The 17,482-nt window shown below is 34.1% G+C and overlaps 1 protein-coding gene across 9 annotated transcripts in view; it reads left to right on the forward strand.

Annotated features, from left to right (window-relative positions):
* The window catches only part of cntn4 (contactin 4), a 445,220-nt gene that overhangs the window by 319,937 nt on the left and 107,801 nt on the right, over nt 1–17,482 (forward strand). For all 9 annotated transcript variants that reach the window (XM_009302657.4, XM_073953300.1, XM_068221777.2 and 6 more), the window contains 2 exon segments: nt 3,136–3,265; nt 9,343–9,493. In XM_009302657.4, coding sequence (XP_009300932.1) covers nt 3,136–3,265; nt 9,343–9,493 — 281 coding nt within the window.

Raw genomic sequence — 17,482 nt, forward strand, 5'->3', positions numbered from 1 at the left:
TCGCCTTACTGTTCATTTTGTTATTAACATTTTAAAGGTTTAAAATCTGTTTTTGCCTTAATAAATTACATCCTTGTTAGTACTCTTAGGCTTTATTGCAATCTTTATCTCAATGGACAGTGAATTTACTTAATTAATAGTACAAAACAAGCAAAAGTAGCAAACACATTACTTTACATGCTGTCATTAATCTATATATACAGCATGTATAGCTCTGGGCTCAGAAAGTTCTCAAAATATAATTTTATCCTACATTTTTAAAGGAAAATGAAGGTGTGGGTTATATAGGTAGTTGTTAATTGCAGAGCTTTTCTATAAAAAGGTGAAAAAACAGCTGCAATTTCTGAAAGAGATCAAACCTCAGTCAGCTAAAGAAAAGTAATGCAAAAGTACCTCAAGTATTACTTTCCATAAAAATTAAATAAGTAACACAATTAGTTACTTTTTTGGGGGGAGTAACTCAATATTGTAATTTACAACAGTACTTTCAAAAGTCACTTTCCCCAACACTGCAGTCACTGAGAGAAAGGAATATGACGTGCAAGGCACAAACCGTGTCTTGACTAATCTAGTAATAAACGTGTCAATGATCTCGTTCACCCATATCATTGTGTTTTTTGGTTGCGCTGAATATAGCTTTTAGTTTCACCTAATATAAAACAGAGTGTTTACAGCAGCTACCAACTGGTAATGAGGCCTATAGCATGAACTAAAGGAGGTATTATTGTCTGTTTGAAGGTGTAGATTTAAATCAAGACTTTGGAAATGAAACGTCTGTGCAGCACATTAGGATGAGATTTGCCGCAACTGTAGTCATGCATTCCGGTTTATGTCCTGATCTTACGGAGTTTGAGCGGTGACATTGCCAATCACCGCGTTTTAGCGCAGATGTGCAGATGGTTTCCTCCCTCAGGTCCCGCCACATGCAAAACTGCTGATTTAAGAGGAATGTCACGGTTAATTAGTACATTAGTAAAGTGAAGCGTCGCCTCACTCTCAACTATATGGCACCATGTGATTTTCCTGTACAGGCTGGTTTGTACCATATTATGTATTTGTCCTTTTATTACACTTACACAGATATTGCTCAAGTGATGTTGTTTATATACTGCTTAACTTCAGTTAATACTTTAGTGACACCATGGAATAACCACAATTCTATAAATACTAGAATGGCCATAGTTATTCTGAAAGGAAGTGTTCGGTCACACTCTTTACATCGGATAAATAAAATCTAGCTCAGGACGTCAGATCCTGTCAGATATTATCTGTTTTTCTGGGTATTCAGACAACAAGCCAGCAGAGCCGCCCAATAGCCAAACCTGTTAACCAGTATTTAACCGAATTAACAGTCTCCTATCAATATGGGAGTTGACTGAGGAAGCCAGAGAGGAGCAGAAGCAGAAGACAAAGCAACGTTGATAAAGAAAGAGCAGGGTTTGATTAATCTTAGTTGCGTATGATTTAATGCCCAGACTTTGCATGACCACAATAAATCCAACAAGTGATATTATACCATAAGCAACAGTAATTTGCTTCACAACATTGTCCAGTGACAATACAGACCTAAAGTGGAGACTTTCTTTATCTCTTACTCTTGAAAACAAGTGTTGCTTGAATCCACACAGTCATTAGTTTATGATAATATAGAACAATTGTATAACAATAAAGCAATAATTATAAGAAAAATAGTAATAATAAAATATAAAAACATAATAAAATGACAAATAAAAATCAATATTATAATCAATGAAATGGTATAATGATAATTATATAAATGACTAGTGATCATATGGTTAAATAAAATAATTTAAATGAAGAACAAATAAATATAAAGAAATAAAAATAATACACAACAGAAATGAATGGTTGCTTTCTTAAAGGCATAGGTTTGCTACAAGGATTCTCTGATCCTTAGATTCTTCATTAGGAGAGAAGTATGTAAAATTTAGCTTTTTAAATGTTTTTTACTATTATTAATACATATATATTTGTTTATTAAAGTGTCAGAAACAATGCATTTAGCTTTCAAAGCTGTTACCTTGTTTGTGTTTCAAAATATCATTCTTTTTTAAATGTCCACTATAGTCTTAATGTCTTAAGACCATCTTAATGTAATTAAGAAGCAGAGAGGATTTTTTGTAAAATAGCTGAGGTAGACTTTGATTTAGAGTCTGACAATCAGACAATTAAGAGAATTAGAGACAATTAGAGAAGTTTTAGATCACTTTTATGTTAAATTTGTTTTGGATTAACATCAATTATTATTATTATTTTTTTTAGTTCAACTCTATTTATTTTTTATTCCATTTATTTATTTTTATTCATCCTTTTATTTATTTTTTTATTTTATTTTATTTTACTTATTTTATTTTATTTTTATTTATTTTATTTTATTTTATTTTATTTTAAGTTAACTGTTTCTCATATAGTGAGCAAAGGTATAGACCAAAATGTAAAAAATGAAAGGACAGAAGACATTATAAAGCCCAGCAGACAGCGTTCTGCCTCTTTTCATGGCAATTTTTAATACGAACCATGTCTTTTTATGAGCCTTTAAAATGTTTTTTATGCCTGTTGGAAGGAAACATGAGGTGAAAACTAAATCCTCTCCAAGGTGACTCAATCGGTGTAAGTGTATATACCTTTGTCTTGCAGTGTCCTTGTGTTTTAGATGTCTTTCGAAACTGATTTACCCATTTAATGTTGTTCTTAATACACTATATTCCTCAAACAAGTTTATTTAACATCAGAAGACATGCAAACTACATTCCATCTCGTAGCAGAAACGGTATAAACCTGTCAGCTTTAAAATATTATCCCTGCTTGTTTATAATGGCAAACATCATACAGCCTCCCAGCGGCTTGTCCACAGAATACAGAGGCTCCAGCTCTGGTTAAGAAGTAAACAAGTCGAGGCTTTATTTCCATCTCATAAACATATAGATTTATTACCATCGTTTTTGAGCAGCCTCCCTACGCAGTGTCTCCCATTAGTAATGAACACTCCGATTTATGACCGTTTCCATCAACCTCCAGACATAATTTACCTTCCCAGACACGTTGTGCTTTTATGCAGATTAGCAATCTCAGTAAAAGACTCTTAACGGAGATATCCTGTTTTTTTCCCTACAGGAGAGGGTGCAGGTCATTAATGGCGCCCTGTCCATCACTCACCTGGCACTCTCTGATATTGGGATGTACCAGTGTGTGGCTGGAAACAAGTATGGAGAAGTCTATTCCAATGCTGAACTCAGAGTTATCGGTGAGTGAAACCTGGTTAATCGCATTTGACTTACATATTGGTGTTGCTTTATGGAATAATGTGTGCATTAATAAAGCTTATTACACAGCTGTCTGGAATACTTGATTCTGATTGGTCACACCATTCGAATGTATGGTATCCGCAGATAACAACCGCTAATACTAATAACATGAGAATAATTTTGACCATCCGTGAATTACATTCACGTCATTGTCCGTCATGATGCTGTTTTTGACTGTTTGGGGCTGAATAATATGTAAGTTAGTGTATGCTTCATTCAGCCGCTTTTGTTTCTGTTAGCTTTGCTTTGAATTAAACATTTATTAAACTAAATAATAAAGTAATTTTTACATTTTGTGGCAAGTAGCCCTTTAAAAAATGGGACAAAGTACATCCAGACGGTTCTTTCTGCTATTTTTCTATCTGCTAATAAACATGTTGAGCTTTATTCTGTGATTAAAAACCACCCGGATGTACTTTATTCCTTACTTACACTCTTTATTTCAATTATATGTTCCTAATAAAGGCCTCTGATGTGATTCTGTCACAGTGCTGTTTTTGACAGCTTGGCGCCCTCTTGTGGCTGAATAATATGTAGGTTAGTGTATGCTCCAACCAGCCATTTTCGTTTAACATAGGTACATTACTTTTAACATCTTTTTTACTAATTCTTGAATGAATAACTCACATGAGGTATATGAATTAAAAACATACAGCTTAACCACTGTGCTGTCATTCCTAAACATATTGTTCATATGAAATTGGTCTTTTTAAGTTAATTTAAATATATAGTATAACCAGCATGGTCTGATATTTGAAAAATAATTTATGTTTGTTGGTAAATTAAAAACACACTGTAAAAATGCTGTTTCTTACTATTGATTTTTGTTGGAACAACTTAAAGGAATTAAGTTAACTAATTAGTTTTTACAAATTTAAGTGGATTGAACTTAAAACAATTAGGTTGTCCCCCCAAAAACCTAAATAATTGTTTTTTCTCATCTTTTATTAATAAGTAAATTGAACAAACAGCAAAAGTCATTCTTTAAATGCAAACAAACAGTATAGTCTGATTACCGAATATCACTCATTTAAGCTATATCTTTAAGGGTGAGCTACGTATACCTTTAATTTTCAGAAGGATACAGCACAACCACTGTATACTTCCTGAATGAATGATACAGTTAAACCAGCTTAGTATTTCTGTTGAACAAGTTATTCATATGTGTCTGTTCCTTTTTTGTGGATGCAAAACAAAGAAATGGTCTGATTCTTTCTTCAGTTTTTATCTAAAAAAATAAAGTTTAATTTTTTAGGAAAAAAAAATTTCTTTCACAAAGAATCATTTAAACTAAGCCAGCTGATGTCATTGTTTGAGCCAGACTCTTAAACGTTAGACTGCTCAAACACACAGTAATGTTTGTAAATCCCTTCAGCAAATGCATTTGTTCTACAATCAACCTACAAATGACTTAGAACAAATAGTTTCTGCATAATAAATTGTTGAAAGAGTTTTTTTTTTATGGGTACCAGAGCTGGGTTTACTTGTCATCTACATTCACAGTCTGTTCACCCACGTCTTTCTTTGTTTATTGTTTTTGCCATAAAAAATCCAGCCTCCAAAGTGGCCAAGAAACTGAACTCACAGGAGAATAATCGTCAGTCCCTTGTGCAGATAAAATAATTGAAGTGCCATCTAAAAGACAGAATGTGAAGATCGTAGAGCCAGATAAATTATCATAATAAAAGCTCATTTGAGTGAGGAAGGTGGAAGAAGAGAAAAAGAAAGAGGAAAGGACATGACATTTTCCCTTTGTTTTTCTTAGTGGAGAAAAAGACCGTGTGATAATTAAAGTGTGCCACATATGCCATCTCTCATTTCTACATCATCCAGGCCCATGTACACATGTCTTCTTTTGAAGTACAGTGATTAGAGAGCATAGTCCTTAATCCTCATGTCTGAATACCTGTAATTACGGTCAAATATGAAGGGGGAAAAATGAGCCTGAGGCATGATGGTCTGCAGTTGTCAGATATTGTTGTTGTTAAATATTTAAATGGTCCTTTGTGTGCTATTGATTTATTGGCATAATAAGATATAGGGAATGAAATAGTGTAGATATGAAGGGGAAATGAAAAAATGAACAGCATAAAGCAAACCACAAGGCCACAGCTTGACAATGAGTCAACATTTTATCTATGACATAATTATAAGAGTCAATCAATTAACCCACAAGATTGTTTGCTAATGAGTTGATTGATGAGTTTTAAATTTTATGGAAGTATTAAATCAATCAATCAATCAATCAATCAGTCAGTCAGTCAGTCAGTCTGTCTGTCTGTCTGTCTGTCTGTCTATCTATCTATCTATTTATCTGTCTGTCTGTCTATCTATCTACCTGGATTTTTACCTCACAATTCATTCAGAGAAGTCTTTTTGAGAATTTGAGAAGTGCAAGTCAGCATCTGACAATTACTAGCTCATATCTCACATTTTTTTGTCTTAGAATTCTGTTTTTCATAATTGTTCTCTCATAAGAGTTGTCAGTTCTGACTTTTCTTAAAATCGCAAAATCAAACATCTTGATAACTTGTCACATTTTTACTTTAAAAATATGACTTTTTCAATCAATTAGTAGTTCACATCTCGAAAGTCTGAATTTTCATAGAATTGCAAGTTAACCTCACTTTTTTCTTCTAAGTTCAGGTTTATGTATGTATGTAAGTTAGTAACTGTGGTGTTATTTTTGTATTCATTAATATGGTTGTTTATTTTAAAGGTGCTGTATGTTTTCGACTCTTTTAAGCATAAAAATACCATAATATGTTTGCAGATATTTAAGAAACATGCTGAGTGAACATACTTGTTTATCTGAAAAACATTGCTAAAGTCATTTATTCTGCTTTGAAAATGGGCATTATGTGCCAGAACATCTGCCTTTGTTTTTGTTCTTTTAACCCACCCAATGCCAGTTTAACTAATTATATTTCAGCACCCTGGGTTGCCATGTTGGAAAACCGCATGTTTCATTCATTCGATCAGAAAGGCTCTTAAAGCATGTGCTCGTGATCGAAATGCGACCTCCGGTGGAAATTAGCAGACTTCGAAATGAGACGTAGATTCAGAGTTCCAAATGAGGTTACTAATTAGCAAATAACATAAATATTACGAACGTGAACATTAGGTGAGCAGGTTACATTGTAACCCCGTGTCCCAACAACACACTGCATGATAAGCAATTTGGCTGTTTGCACCAGACGAAACATAACAGAAATTGAAATACAGCCATTCAGAAGCACAGAATAGTGCACTTACTGCAATCCAATGAAATGGTACGGTTTATAATGTAATACATAATAACTGTTTAACATTATTACCCGTAGATGCTAAATCACTGATATGTGTTGATTTTGAGTCACAGTTGTAAAGTTCAATATCGAACAGTTTTTTTTATCTTCAAGATCTAATATAAACGATCTGCTGCTGCTTTCAGTAGTATGGCAATAAATGTCACGTAAAATGGCATTCTAACTCACATTGTTAGCATTTAACACTGATTAAAGCACGTGAGGTGTACCTGAGGTGATCATTTTCAGTTTTCTGTTGTTCAGCTGCAAGAAATAGTAGCCGTTTCTAAAATATCAATTCATGGTATTGGTTAGGACAAAAACTCTTTTAATATGGAAAATATTCCTTATGTCGCGTGTGGTTACTTTTATATAGAACACAATTAAAATCAGCCTTTAGGTTTGATCCTTAAACTCTTTTTGATCCTCAATCTGGCAACCTGCACTTGCGTTTGTTTTGATTCAGGAATGAAATACCTAGTTCAACCACTGGGTGTCAAACTTACATACTGCACCTTTAATATTGTTATTTTTGTTAACTACATGTCAAAATAATTGCACAACTGTATCTGATACACTTAATCACAACAGACCATAATTTCACCCTTATTTTGCTTTTTAGTTTCACAGTAGTTGTCAGAAACATGAATGTAGACATTTTACTTATATTTAATTTGTTTTCTATGCATAAAAAAGTACAGTGCACATCATAAATAGCCCCTTTCACAGATGCAGACCTTTCCGGAAAATTGCCGTTATTTTTTTCCGAAAGGTCTGTATCTGTGAAAGGGGCTATTTAAAGGTCTGTATGTATGAACAGGCCCTTTTTGAAAATAACAGTAAATTTGTTCCGGCTATTTTCCAGAAAGAGAAGTTGTAACATTACCGGTAATTTGCTGGTATGCTGTGCAATGTGAACGCAGAAGGAAGATTGCCGGAAAGACATATAGAACGCGCTGACATGAGATGTCTGCTTTAGCCAATCAAAACACTAAGGCGCATTCACATCCGTGTGGTTAATGCAAATAAAAGCTATTGAATAGTTTTCCAGACACATTTAGCTGCTAGATGTTAGTCAGATAACGTTTCTATGTTCCTTTTTAATGCAACTGTGTAAATAATTACACAGATGCTTATGATAAGCCGTTGTTTGTTTACCATTAAGCTCTTCTTCCTTCAGTTGCTTAAAGTATCGCGTATGCACGTGAGGCAGCCCGTGAGCGCCAGCACATATTATATACATTTCGATATGCAAAAGTGCTTCTCCATATGTTTTCATCAAAGTTGTTCACAATACTTATTCATTCACAGAGTTTGTAATGTAGTCAAATATTTACAAATACAAGTGCAACCATTTATTTGTCATTACTGGTTAATGATTTCCGAATTTAACAGTATTTTTAACTGGATGTGTGAATGGTCTTTTCCGGAAAAATTCTGTAACGTCCGTGCCTGTGTGAACAGTGCTTTTTTGAATTTACCGATAAAGTCATTCCGGAAATTTTCTGGATATTTCCCGTATCACTGTGTGAAAGGGACTAATGAATACACTGCCTTTTGAAAATAATATATATTTTTTTTAATGTAGACAATATGTTTTGATGAAATTAAACCGTTATATTAATCTAAAAAAATAATACGTGTTATCATCTAATATCTATAGAAAAAGAAAGATAATACATTGAAATTAAAGTAAAATAAACAAAAATACAAACTACAAAATTTCAATAAAATGTAATATTTTCTTATTGTTCTCATGACATTTTTCTGTTATTAATTATCTAATATTTATTGGAGTGTACAAATTTTTAAAACGTTCATTTATTCTTTTCCTTTTGCTTATAGTCCCTTATTTCGCCACAGCGAAATGAACCGCCAACTATTCTGGCATATGTTTTACGCAGCGCATGCCCTTCCAGCCACAACTAGCCCATTCGATTGTCATCACTCGATTGAATGGGTTTTATAAGTGGTTATTAGCTTATGGATATAGGCCAGTGTGGGCCTTCTGTGCCTACTAGTAGGCTCAGAAGGTTGTTATCATCCATCTACATGGCTAATCAGCTATATTAATAGAGTATACTCCAGATCCAGATCTGTTTTTACATTACTGTGATCAACTGTAGACTACATACGGCTGTGGACGGAAGTTAACTAGAATTACTTATATTATTTATTAAATTTCCCATTAAACTGTATTTTATAAACGTCAACCTCTACCCCAACCCTAAACGCACCCATCACAGCAACAGATCTTGATCTGGAGTATTCTCTATAGCTGATTAACCATGTGGATGGTTGAAAACAGCTTTCTGAGCCTACTAGTAGGCGCTGAAGGACCCTACTGGCCCATATATATCAGCTGATAACCATTAAAATGCCCATTCAAGATGAGATTGTGTTATTATTCAAGTGATAATATTCGAATCGGGTGCTGCAACCCAGTGCTGGGAAACAAGATCTTAAGTTATTTTGTTATATTAGTTCCATTTTTGGCTTTTGTAATGACTAATCTATTGTATATACACATATATCTTATTGTAGGAGATTTTCATTTATTCTGGGCACTGTATTTGACGCACACACCAAAATTGGAACATCTTGTCCTTGTGTATAATTCAAAATAGCTGTATGAGACAAAGTTTAACCTCTGTCAGTTTGAAACATTTTCTGTGCTTTCTGTTGACGTGCGCTATTAATAAAAGCTAAAAACGTGTCTTCGGTTTCAGCCGTCGCTCCCGATTTCTCCCAGAACCAGCTGAAGAGTCACACTTTGGTGAAAGAAGGTGGCGACGTCCTCATCGAATGCAAGCCCAAAATGTCTCCCCGAGGCTCGATATCCTGGCGCAAAGGCAACGACGCCCTCAGAGAAAGCAGCAGGTAAAGTCCCATCTCCCACTCACATGTCATTAGTCATTTCTGCAGTCTTTTATATAACGCTACCCAATCCAGAGCTTTTCCCGGTGCCTGATCCAGGAGCAGTCAATGGATCTGTGGGATGGGTACTGCAGCAGTACTTTCAGATCTGTTTTTTTGATATAATGTCTTTGTCAAATCATTTCTGTTATTCACTGCAACAAAGCACTGCCACTGACTTTGGCCATTCATCTCTGCCTGAGGAATCCCAATACAGCAGGCTGAGAAAAAGCATGTCTCAGCATGTCTCTGCTAAGGGTCGCGAAGATATGTCTCTAGTGGGCTTTGTGTTTCAGTTTCAACTGCTCTTTTCCCTCTCTTTCATACTGTTTTACTATCTCTTTCTGTTATTTGCTCACTCCCCCAAAACATCAGAGCCGCAGAGTGGGCTATTTTCTGCTGACGTGGATTGCGGCTCTTTAATGCGCGTCCTGCTATCAATCGTAGAATACAATGTGACATATGCAAGTTTAAATGTTATTGTATATAAATAGAGTTTGTTTCTTTAGCCTGCTGTTCTAAAGTTTGGATGTTTGGAAAGCAGTGTTGAAATGATTTCGCCATGGATTATGTCAGCAACCTTTTTACACAGACACAACTTAATAAAAAGTAGATTTGACGTTTACATTTTACATTTATTCATTTTAGTAGACGCTTTTATTCAAAGCGACTTACAAGTAAGGATAAATGAATGCTACGGTTACTAAAGTAACCCTCGTTCCCTGAGGGGGGAACGGAAATGCTATGTGGAAAACCTTCCACTATGGGGTTTTCGTCAGAAACCAATCATCTGAAAGAGTATTAAATCGGGCCAATGAAATACCAAATGAATTGGCAGCGTCAGCATGCACAGCTGGCGTCAATGACAATCAGTCAAGTATATAAGACGCGGCTAGTGCAATGCTCGACATCCTTTTGAGCTGAGGAGACTTTCACGCTCAACAGCTAAGGGACGATCGTTATGGCGAAGGTACATAGCATTTCTGTCCCCCCCCCCTTGGGGAACGAGGGTTACTTTAGTAACCGTAGCGTTCCCTTTCGGATGGGGAACTCCAATGCTATGTGGAAAAACTTCCACTATGGGGAAATCGATGGAAAACGCTACAACGAAAGCACCTTACCGTGTCCCTGGCGAAGGGTGCGCCACACAGCGAGCACACCTACAACACCGTGAGATGCAGTCTTCCAACGTGTCCCCTGGCCCATACTTACCTTACTTACCTGTTCAGGTTTAGCTATATTTTTCGGGGAGTCAAAAATAACCCAGTAAAAGGTTATGCCAATAACAATACATTAAAATTTTGAACTAATAAAATTATAACATGCACATCCCGCACAAACATCAGTCACCTCATGCAATTACCGAAAAGAAGCCTGATGTTCTTATTAACAGCTCCAGAACGGATCATGCAGTCCCTCATAACTGGACTCTGCGGGTTTATCAGATGGCCAGCCGTGAGTTAAAGCAGGGTGTTAATCAACTTCTCTGCACTCTTAGTAGGAGGTGAGCATCTCTGCCAGACCGGCCTTTATCAACACACATATGTCCCTGTCTTCACCGCAGAGTGACAGCCAGACGCAGCGTGATACAAGTGCAGTACGTCGGCGACCTGAAGCGTTTGCGTTTGACCACACTGGGATGGGGAAAGTTCAGTGTTTGTGTGTGCATCTGTCAGTGTGTGCACACCACGCTCGCCTGTCGTTTGCATATACAAAGTTGGTGTCAGTGCTCGTCAAACAGAGTGGCAGACGTTTGCATAAGGGTTACACTGATGCCGGTGTCCTTCAGTCGTCCTGTGTGAGCAATTCTTCACGTCTGCACCTTCAAGAGTCCGAGCCGGAAATTGATTCACCTTGTGTCATCTTTCTTCTTTTCACTTTGTATGGCTTTTTCTCTTTTCAAACAGTGTATTTAGACATTTTCCTCGCAAACAGATTTAGAATATGTGTTTTTGTGGTTTAAAGGGCTACATTTGGCTGTCTTTTTTTTTTCTTTTTTTATTTATTTTGCTGTAAATGTGGTGCTAGGTCATTGATATAACATGCAAGATATTTCTACTGACACCTTAAGAGTCAAAAAAACATATACATGTGTTATAGCATTTATACACTGAGGTATTATTAAGGGTTATGATCAGTCTTTAGTGTTTTAAAACAGTGTATTTAGACATTCTGCTATCTTTTCTTTGTTTTGTTTTTTTGTTTTTTTATTTATTTAGCTGGAAATGTGGTGCTTGGTCATTTATATAACATGCAAGACACCTACTGACACTGAGAATCAAAAAAACATATACAGGCACAACAGCAATCATGAACTGAGGTATCATTAAGGGTAATGATCATATGATCATGAAGGGTAATTTTTAGTGTTTTAAAACAATGTATTTAGACATTTCGCTCCCAAATAGATTTTGAATATAGCATTTTAGTGGTTCAAAGGGACAAATTTGGCTGTCTTTTCTTATTTTTTTATTTATTTAGCTGAAAATGTGGTCATTGGTCATTTATGTAACATGCAAGATATTTTTACTGACACTTTGAGAGTCAAAAAAACATATACAGGTGTTATAGTTTTAATAGACTGAGGTATTATTAAGAGCAATGATCAGTTTAGTGTTTTAAAACAGTGTATTCAGACATTTTGCTAGCAAACAGATTAGGAATGTGAGTTTTTGTGGTTTAAAGGGATACATTTGACTGTCTTTTCTTTATTTCTTTATTTTATTTTTTTTCGCTGGAAATGTGGTACTTGGTCATTTATATAAGGCACAAGACAGTTCTACTGACACTTTGAGAGTCAAAAAAATATACAGATGTTACAGCATTACTGAACAGACGTATTATTAAGGGTAATGATCAGTCTTTAGTGCTTTACAGCAGTGTATTTACACATTTTGCTCGCAAAAAAAATTTTTTAAATATGCATTTTTGTGGTTTAAATGGATACATTTGGCTGTCTTTTCTTTATTTTTTAATTTATTTTGCTTTAAATGTGGTCCTTGGTAATTTATATGATATGCAAGGCATTTCTACTAACACTTTGACAGTCAAAAAAACATATACAGGTTATAGCATTAATAAACTGAGATATTATTAAGAATAATGAACAGTCCATGATATAAAATGGATGTGATTTAAAAGATTATTTGCTTATATTTTTTTTTTACATATTTTATGAAAACACATTTTTCAAATCCACCTTCAGAAGAAAAGTAAAACTTTAAATAGCATAATGCAATTTTTAAAATCTCTGAAATTTTATAGTATTCAATGGCAAAACATCAGTTAGTGCCATTAATTTTCAAGGATGATAAACGGGCACTGTTTTCAGGAAAACCTTTTAAAAATATGTTCAAAAGCTAAAGAGTAAAATAATAAATGCACTGTTTAAAATAAAGATTAAAAAGCATCTGGAAAGTGAAGACAGTTTAATAGTTTATTAACTGTTACAATCAAATTTAGACGTTTTAAGTGAACTACCTAAACACTTTTGGGGCTATTTCATCTAGACTTTATTATGGAAGTCTTTTTTGTCATTGTTCTACCTGACAAACACACACACACACACACACACACAAACTACCACTTAAGATAATAGTCCTTGCTGTGCTTTATTTGCTATAAATAGAGTGTTAGACGGTGCTTGTTTTCTTTAGGGGAACCAAGTGTTCCTTAATAAAAAAAGATTACTAAGAGCCTTATTTGAATTTTAAGGAGCCATTAGGTGCTGTTTTATGTTTAAGTGGCTACATTTTGGCTCTGAAGAATTGTCTCTCTCTTTTTTGTAATAATAATAATAAAAGACAGCATACATATCTTACAAGATATTTAAATATTAAAATCACAGCACTCTTCCCTTTCCAGTCAGTAAAATAATGCATTGGCTGAGTATTTATTAATGGAAACCTTTCATAGGATCAGGACATTATTTTTTAATTCCGTTCTCTATGGTTTAGAAACAAAATAATGCTCTGTCTGCTGTCTGAACAGTATTCCATGTAGACCCGCTCACCTATTTTTGACACAGAGGTAATTAAAAAGAAAAATGGATAAATCACAAGTTTGCACGCACATGTCCCAGGCTGTATTGTGGCCGGCGAGGACTGGTCAAGATGCTTGATTGCATTGTCAATATATGGATACCGGCCAGGGAACTTTTTGCAGGATTGAATGTATTTCTGAAAAATGCTGACTTTCTTCAAGCTCCTTTGGCAATGTCTTGCAAACCTATGCCTATACTTACAGTATATACACATATGCAGAGGCTTAAGGATCATGCAATCAAATTATGCACATCATTTCTCGAGACGTTCTCATACTTAAGCTATGTTGTGGTGAGTGTATGTACAGAATCACTCTCTGATATAAGATGGTGCTCATTGAAAGACAGTAATACCAAACCTGTCAACTCTCCCGTTTTTACCGGGATTCTCCTGTATTTTACAGTTCTATCCCGCTATCATCCCATAAAGATATTTCCCATATTTCTCCTGTATATTTAGTCTTTCTCTTAAGGGTGGCAAATAAACATTAAAAAGCCGAGCTTCCCTATACGCAACCCATACCGCCGAACCACCAGGGGCCGCCTCTCGCTCTTCAATGTGAGTCCTTTCTGTGCTTTCGTGTGTTTTAGGCAGGAAAACACTTTGAAATACATATAAAAACAGCAGGATTCTCTTTCCTTTTCATTACAGGTGACGTCTCCCCTTCATATGCAATCCTCAAAGCAGTCTTATAGCGGTGCATGACTGTCAGCTCGAGAACTCCATAGTGATCAATAGATGCTGTTTACCTAACAAATCTGTACAGGCAATTTGAAGTGGAGCAAAAGTCTGGGTTTTGGTTGCGTGTTTAAACACATATACACATAATTTATAATATTAACATCTAAAAATGTAGATCTTGGTGTTTTTTTTTTTTTTTTTTTTTTAAACAGTCTTAGGAAAGGAATCGAATGCTTTCATTATAAAGTTAGATGTGTGTATTTTTAAAGTCACATCTGTTATTTAATGTAATCAAACAAAAAAATGTAAATAAATAAGAGATTCATTCGTTGCTCTTCAATCAGAATATGTAAGTTATACAGTAAAGAAATGGCTAATGAGATTTGATAGCTTTCATTTGATAGATTTCATTAAAACAGCTATTAATTTTAATAAGTGTTTGCTAATGTATTTGCTGCTAATGTAAACTATTTATTTTGTCTTTAGTAAATAATAATAATAAAACATATAACTGACCATTTAACTGTTTACTTACAATGAAACCCAACTCCAAATGAACATATATAGTAAATTGGGGATTATTTTTTTTCGGGGGGAGGGTATCCCTTATTATGGTAAGCATTTCCCTTATTTTCACATTCCAATGTTGACAGGTATGAGTAATACACCAATACACAATTTTACACCTCTGACACTCACTTGTTGTAAAGAAGAAGCACCCTCACGCTTTTTCCATGTGCTGCATAAACTTTTCTAACTCAATCTATATATGTTTCTTTATTTAACCAGATAAAACACACGGTACTATTTTATTCTGCAGCAAATATTAAATTTAAAATCGTATTATAATATAATTTTCTACCTAAAAAGTAAATCATCTTCTCAGAGTTCTCAGATTAATTTACATACAAACAATATAACATTAAACAGTAACATTTATTTATTTAATACAACTCTATCTTATATTTTTTGTATATGCCACATGATAAATAAATCAATTTTGCAGGAGCTTTAAGTGCTTCATTTATACGTGTCCCTGTCAGCTCTCGCTAACCTTGCAAACAGCAGCAGGTATAAAGACACCATTCTCATTAAGTGGAAATGCCATTAGAGACCAATTCATAATCAGACGTATTGTTTTATGCAAATGCCTGTTAGTGTATATGGACGCATGCTGAGTGCAAACACCTGTCTGAGAGCCAGACCTGATCAAGGGGTGCATTTGAGCCGCTTTTGTGAAAGATTAATGGTCATAATTGTGCTCGCTCTCCTTGATGGTGGAGAAGAAGAGGAGGAGATGGTGTCACCTTCATCCATCTTCATAGAAAGCAGAGCAGAGAAATCAAATGGATGGAGGCCGTTTGTGTCTGATTCGTAACTGATGCGTCTACATGGAGATCCTATAGATCACGGGCTTTAAGCTAGCTTGTTTTGACCCTCGAATGGGTTGCAGGATTGGAGCATCTACTCTAAGTGTTCTGTGAAGTATTGATGTCCAGTTTGGTTGATCTATTGAGTCATTTGCTTAAAAAATATGTACAAAATTTTCCTCCCTTTAAGCATGTTAGTTTTATATTTTACAGAGTATATAAAAGGTGCATGTAAGGTGTGTTGCTTTGTCTCTTATTTTGTTATTTAGTTTGTCTTCCTGTTTCCTACCTTGTTTCCCATCATGTGTTCCTTTGTGTTTGTGTCGTGCTGCATCCGAAATCGCACACGTTCAGACTATAAAGTACGCTAAAAATAGTATGGCAGTCGAGTAGTATGTACAAACTCATAATATTCGAAAAACAGTATGCGAGAAGTACCCGGATGACCTACTTATTCCGGCGAGATTCTGAACTGCACATGTGATGCATGCTACCTTATCCCATGATGCCCTGCAAGGGAATTAATGAATGAGACTGAAGTGACACAGTCATCTGTCTTGTTCTTCATTGGTTGTCAAGACAAAACTAAACTACTAAATAAAAGACGTGCCTTACAGTATGTTATTGAATTTTATATATTTTAAAACTGCTTTGAAATATAGCATGTTTTTACTACAATTTTGTAACTTTATATTTTTTTATAACTTAAATATATATATATTTTTTAATATAGTAATTTTATTATATTTATTTATTTATTAGCTTATTTATTTAAAAAGTGTACAACTTCTATTTTAATTTACTGTTGGTTAATATTATCAGCCAAATAAATCAAGAAATTAAACTAACAAATTTACTTAATTACTACAAAATAGTACTACTACTGAACTCAATTACTACTGAAGCCTCAATTGAAAATGGTATTAGTATTTTTACCTAATTTGGTAATTGTAAATAAAGCAAAATTTAGATTAATTTGGATAAAATAAGAAAATTTTATATTATTTAACTATATTTAATAGCATAATAATAACATGTTAATAAAATATCATTTAACAATAGCTAAATGGTGTATTTCAGAATCATAATGAGTATAAAAAAAGAAAAATCATTGATATTTGAGGAATTAAAATATGTTTTTTAATGTTTTTTATTCCTTTTATTATTTAATTATTTTTGTTTGGTTGCTATTTGTTCAGAAATAGCTATTATCCACTCCTTCAGATTTTTATATATAAATATATATATATATATATATATATATATATATATATATATATATATATATATATATACAACTTAAAGCAACTTGTGTAACTTATAAAATAAAGTTAGAAAATGATTAATCTAGTTTAATAAGTTACAATGAACTAAAGCATACGCTGTCATGACTAATTGATTCTATCATTTTTTGCAGTGTACTTTTTACTACCTGTCTAAAGCTATTTACAGTTTTATAGTATATAATTGTATTATTCTTTAAGAAAATTAAGCTTAATTCAGCTTAAATAATATATAATATACAAAAAATGTAAATCATTTATTCATTGTTATGCATTAAAATAGTATGATATAGTCAATGATAGTATTTCACTCTGCCTTAATGAAGCATGTAGGTAAAAAAAAAATACAAACGGTATATAATACAAATATTTATATACAAGTGTATATAAATGTCTCTAGCCGGTACCGCAGAAATGTTTCTGTAACCTTCCCCAGCCTCGTGCCTGGAGGTAATTCTGTCTTGGATGTCTACAGACAATTCTTTTGTCTTCATGCTTGGTTTATGCTTTGACATGCACTGTCAACCCTGGAACCTTATATAGACAGGTGTATGCATTTTGGGTGTATTCGAATTG

The sequence above is a fragment of the Danio rerio genome, chromosome 6 (assembly GCF_049306965.1).
Source record: "Danio rerio strain Tuebingen ecotype United States chromosome 6, GRCz12tu, whole genome shotgun sequence".
NCBI classification, from domain to species: domain Eukaryota; kingdom Metazoa; phylum Chordata; class Actinopteri; order Cypriniformes; family Danionidae; genus Danio; species Danio rerio.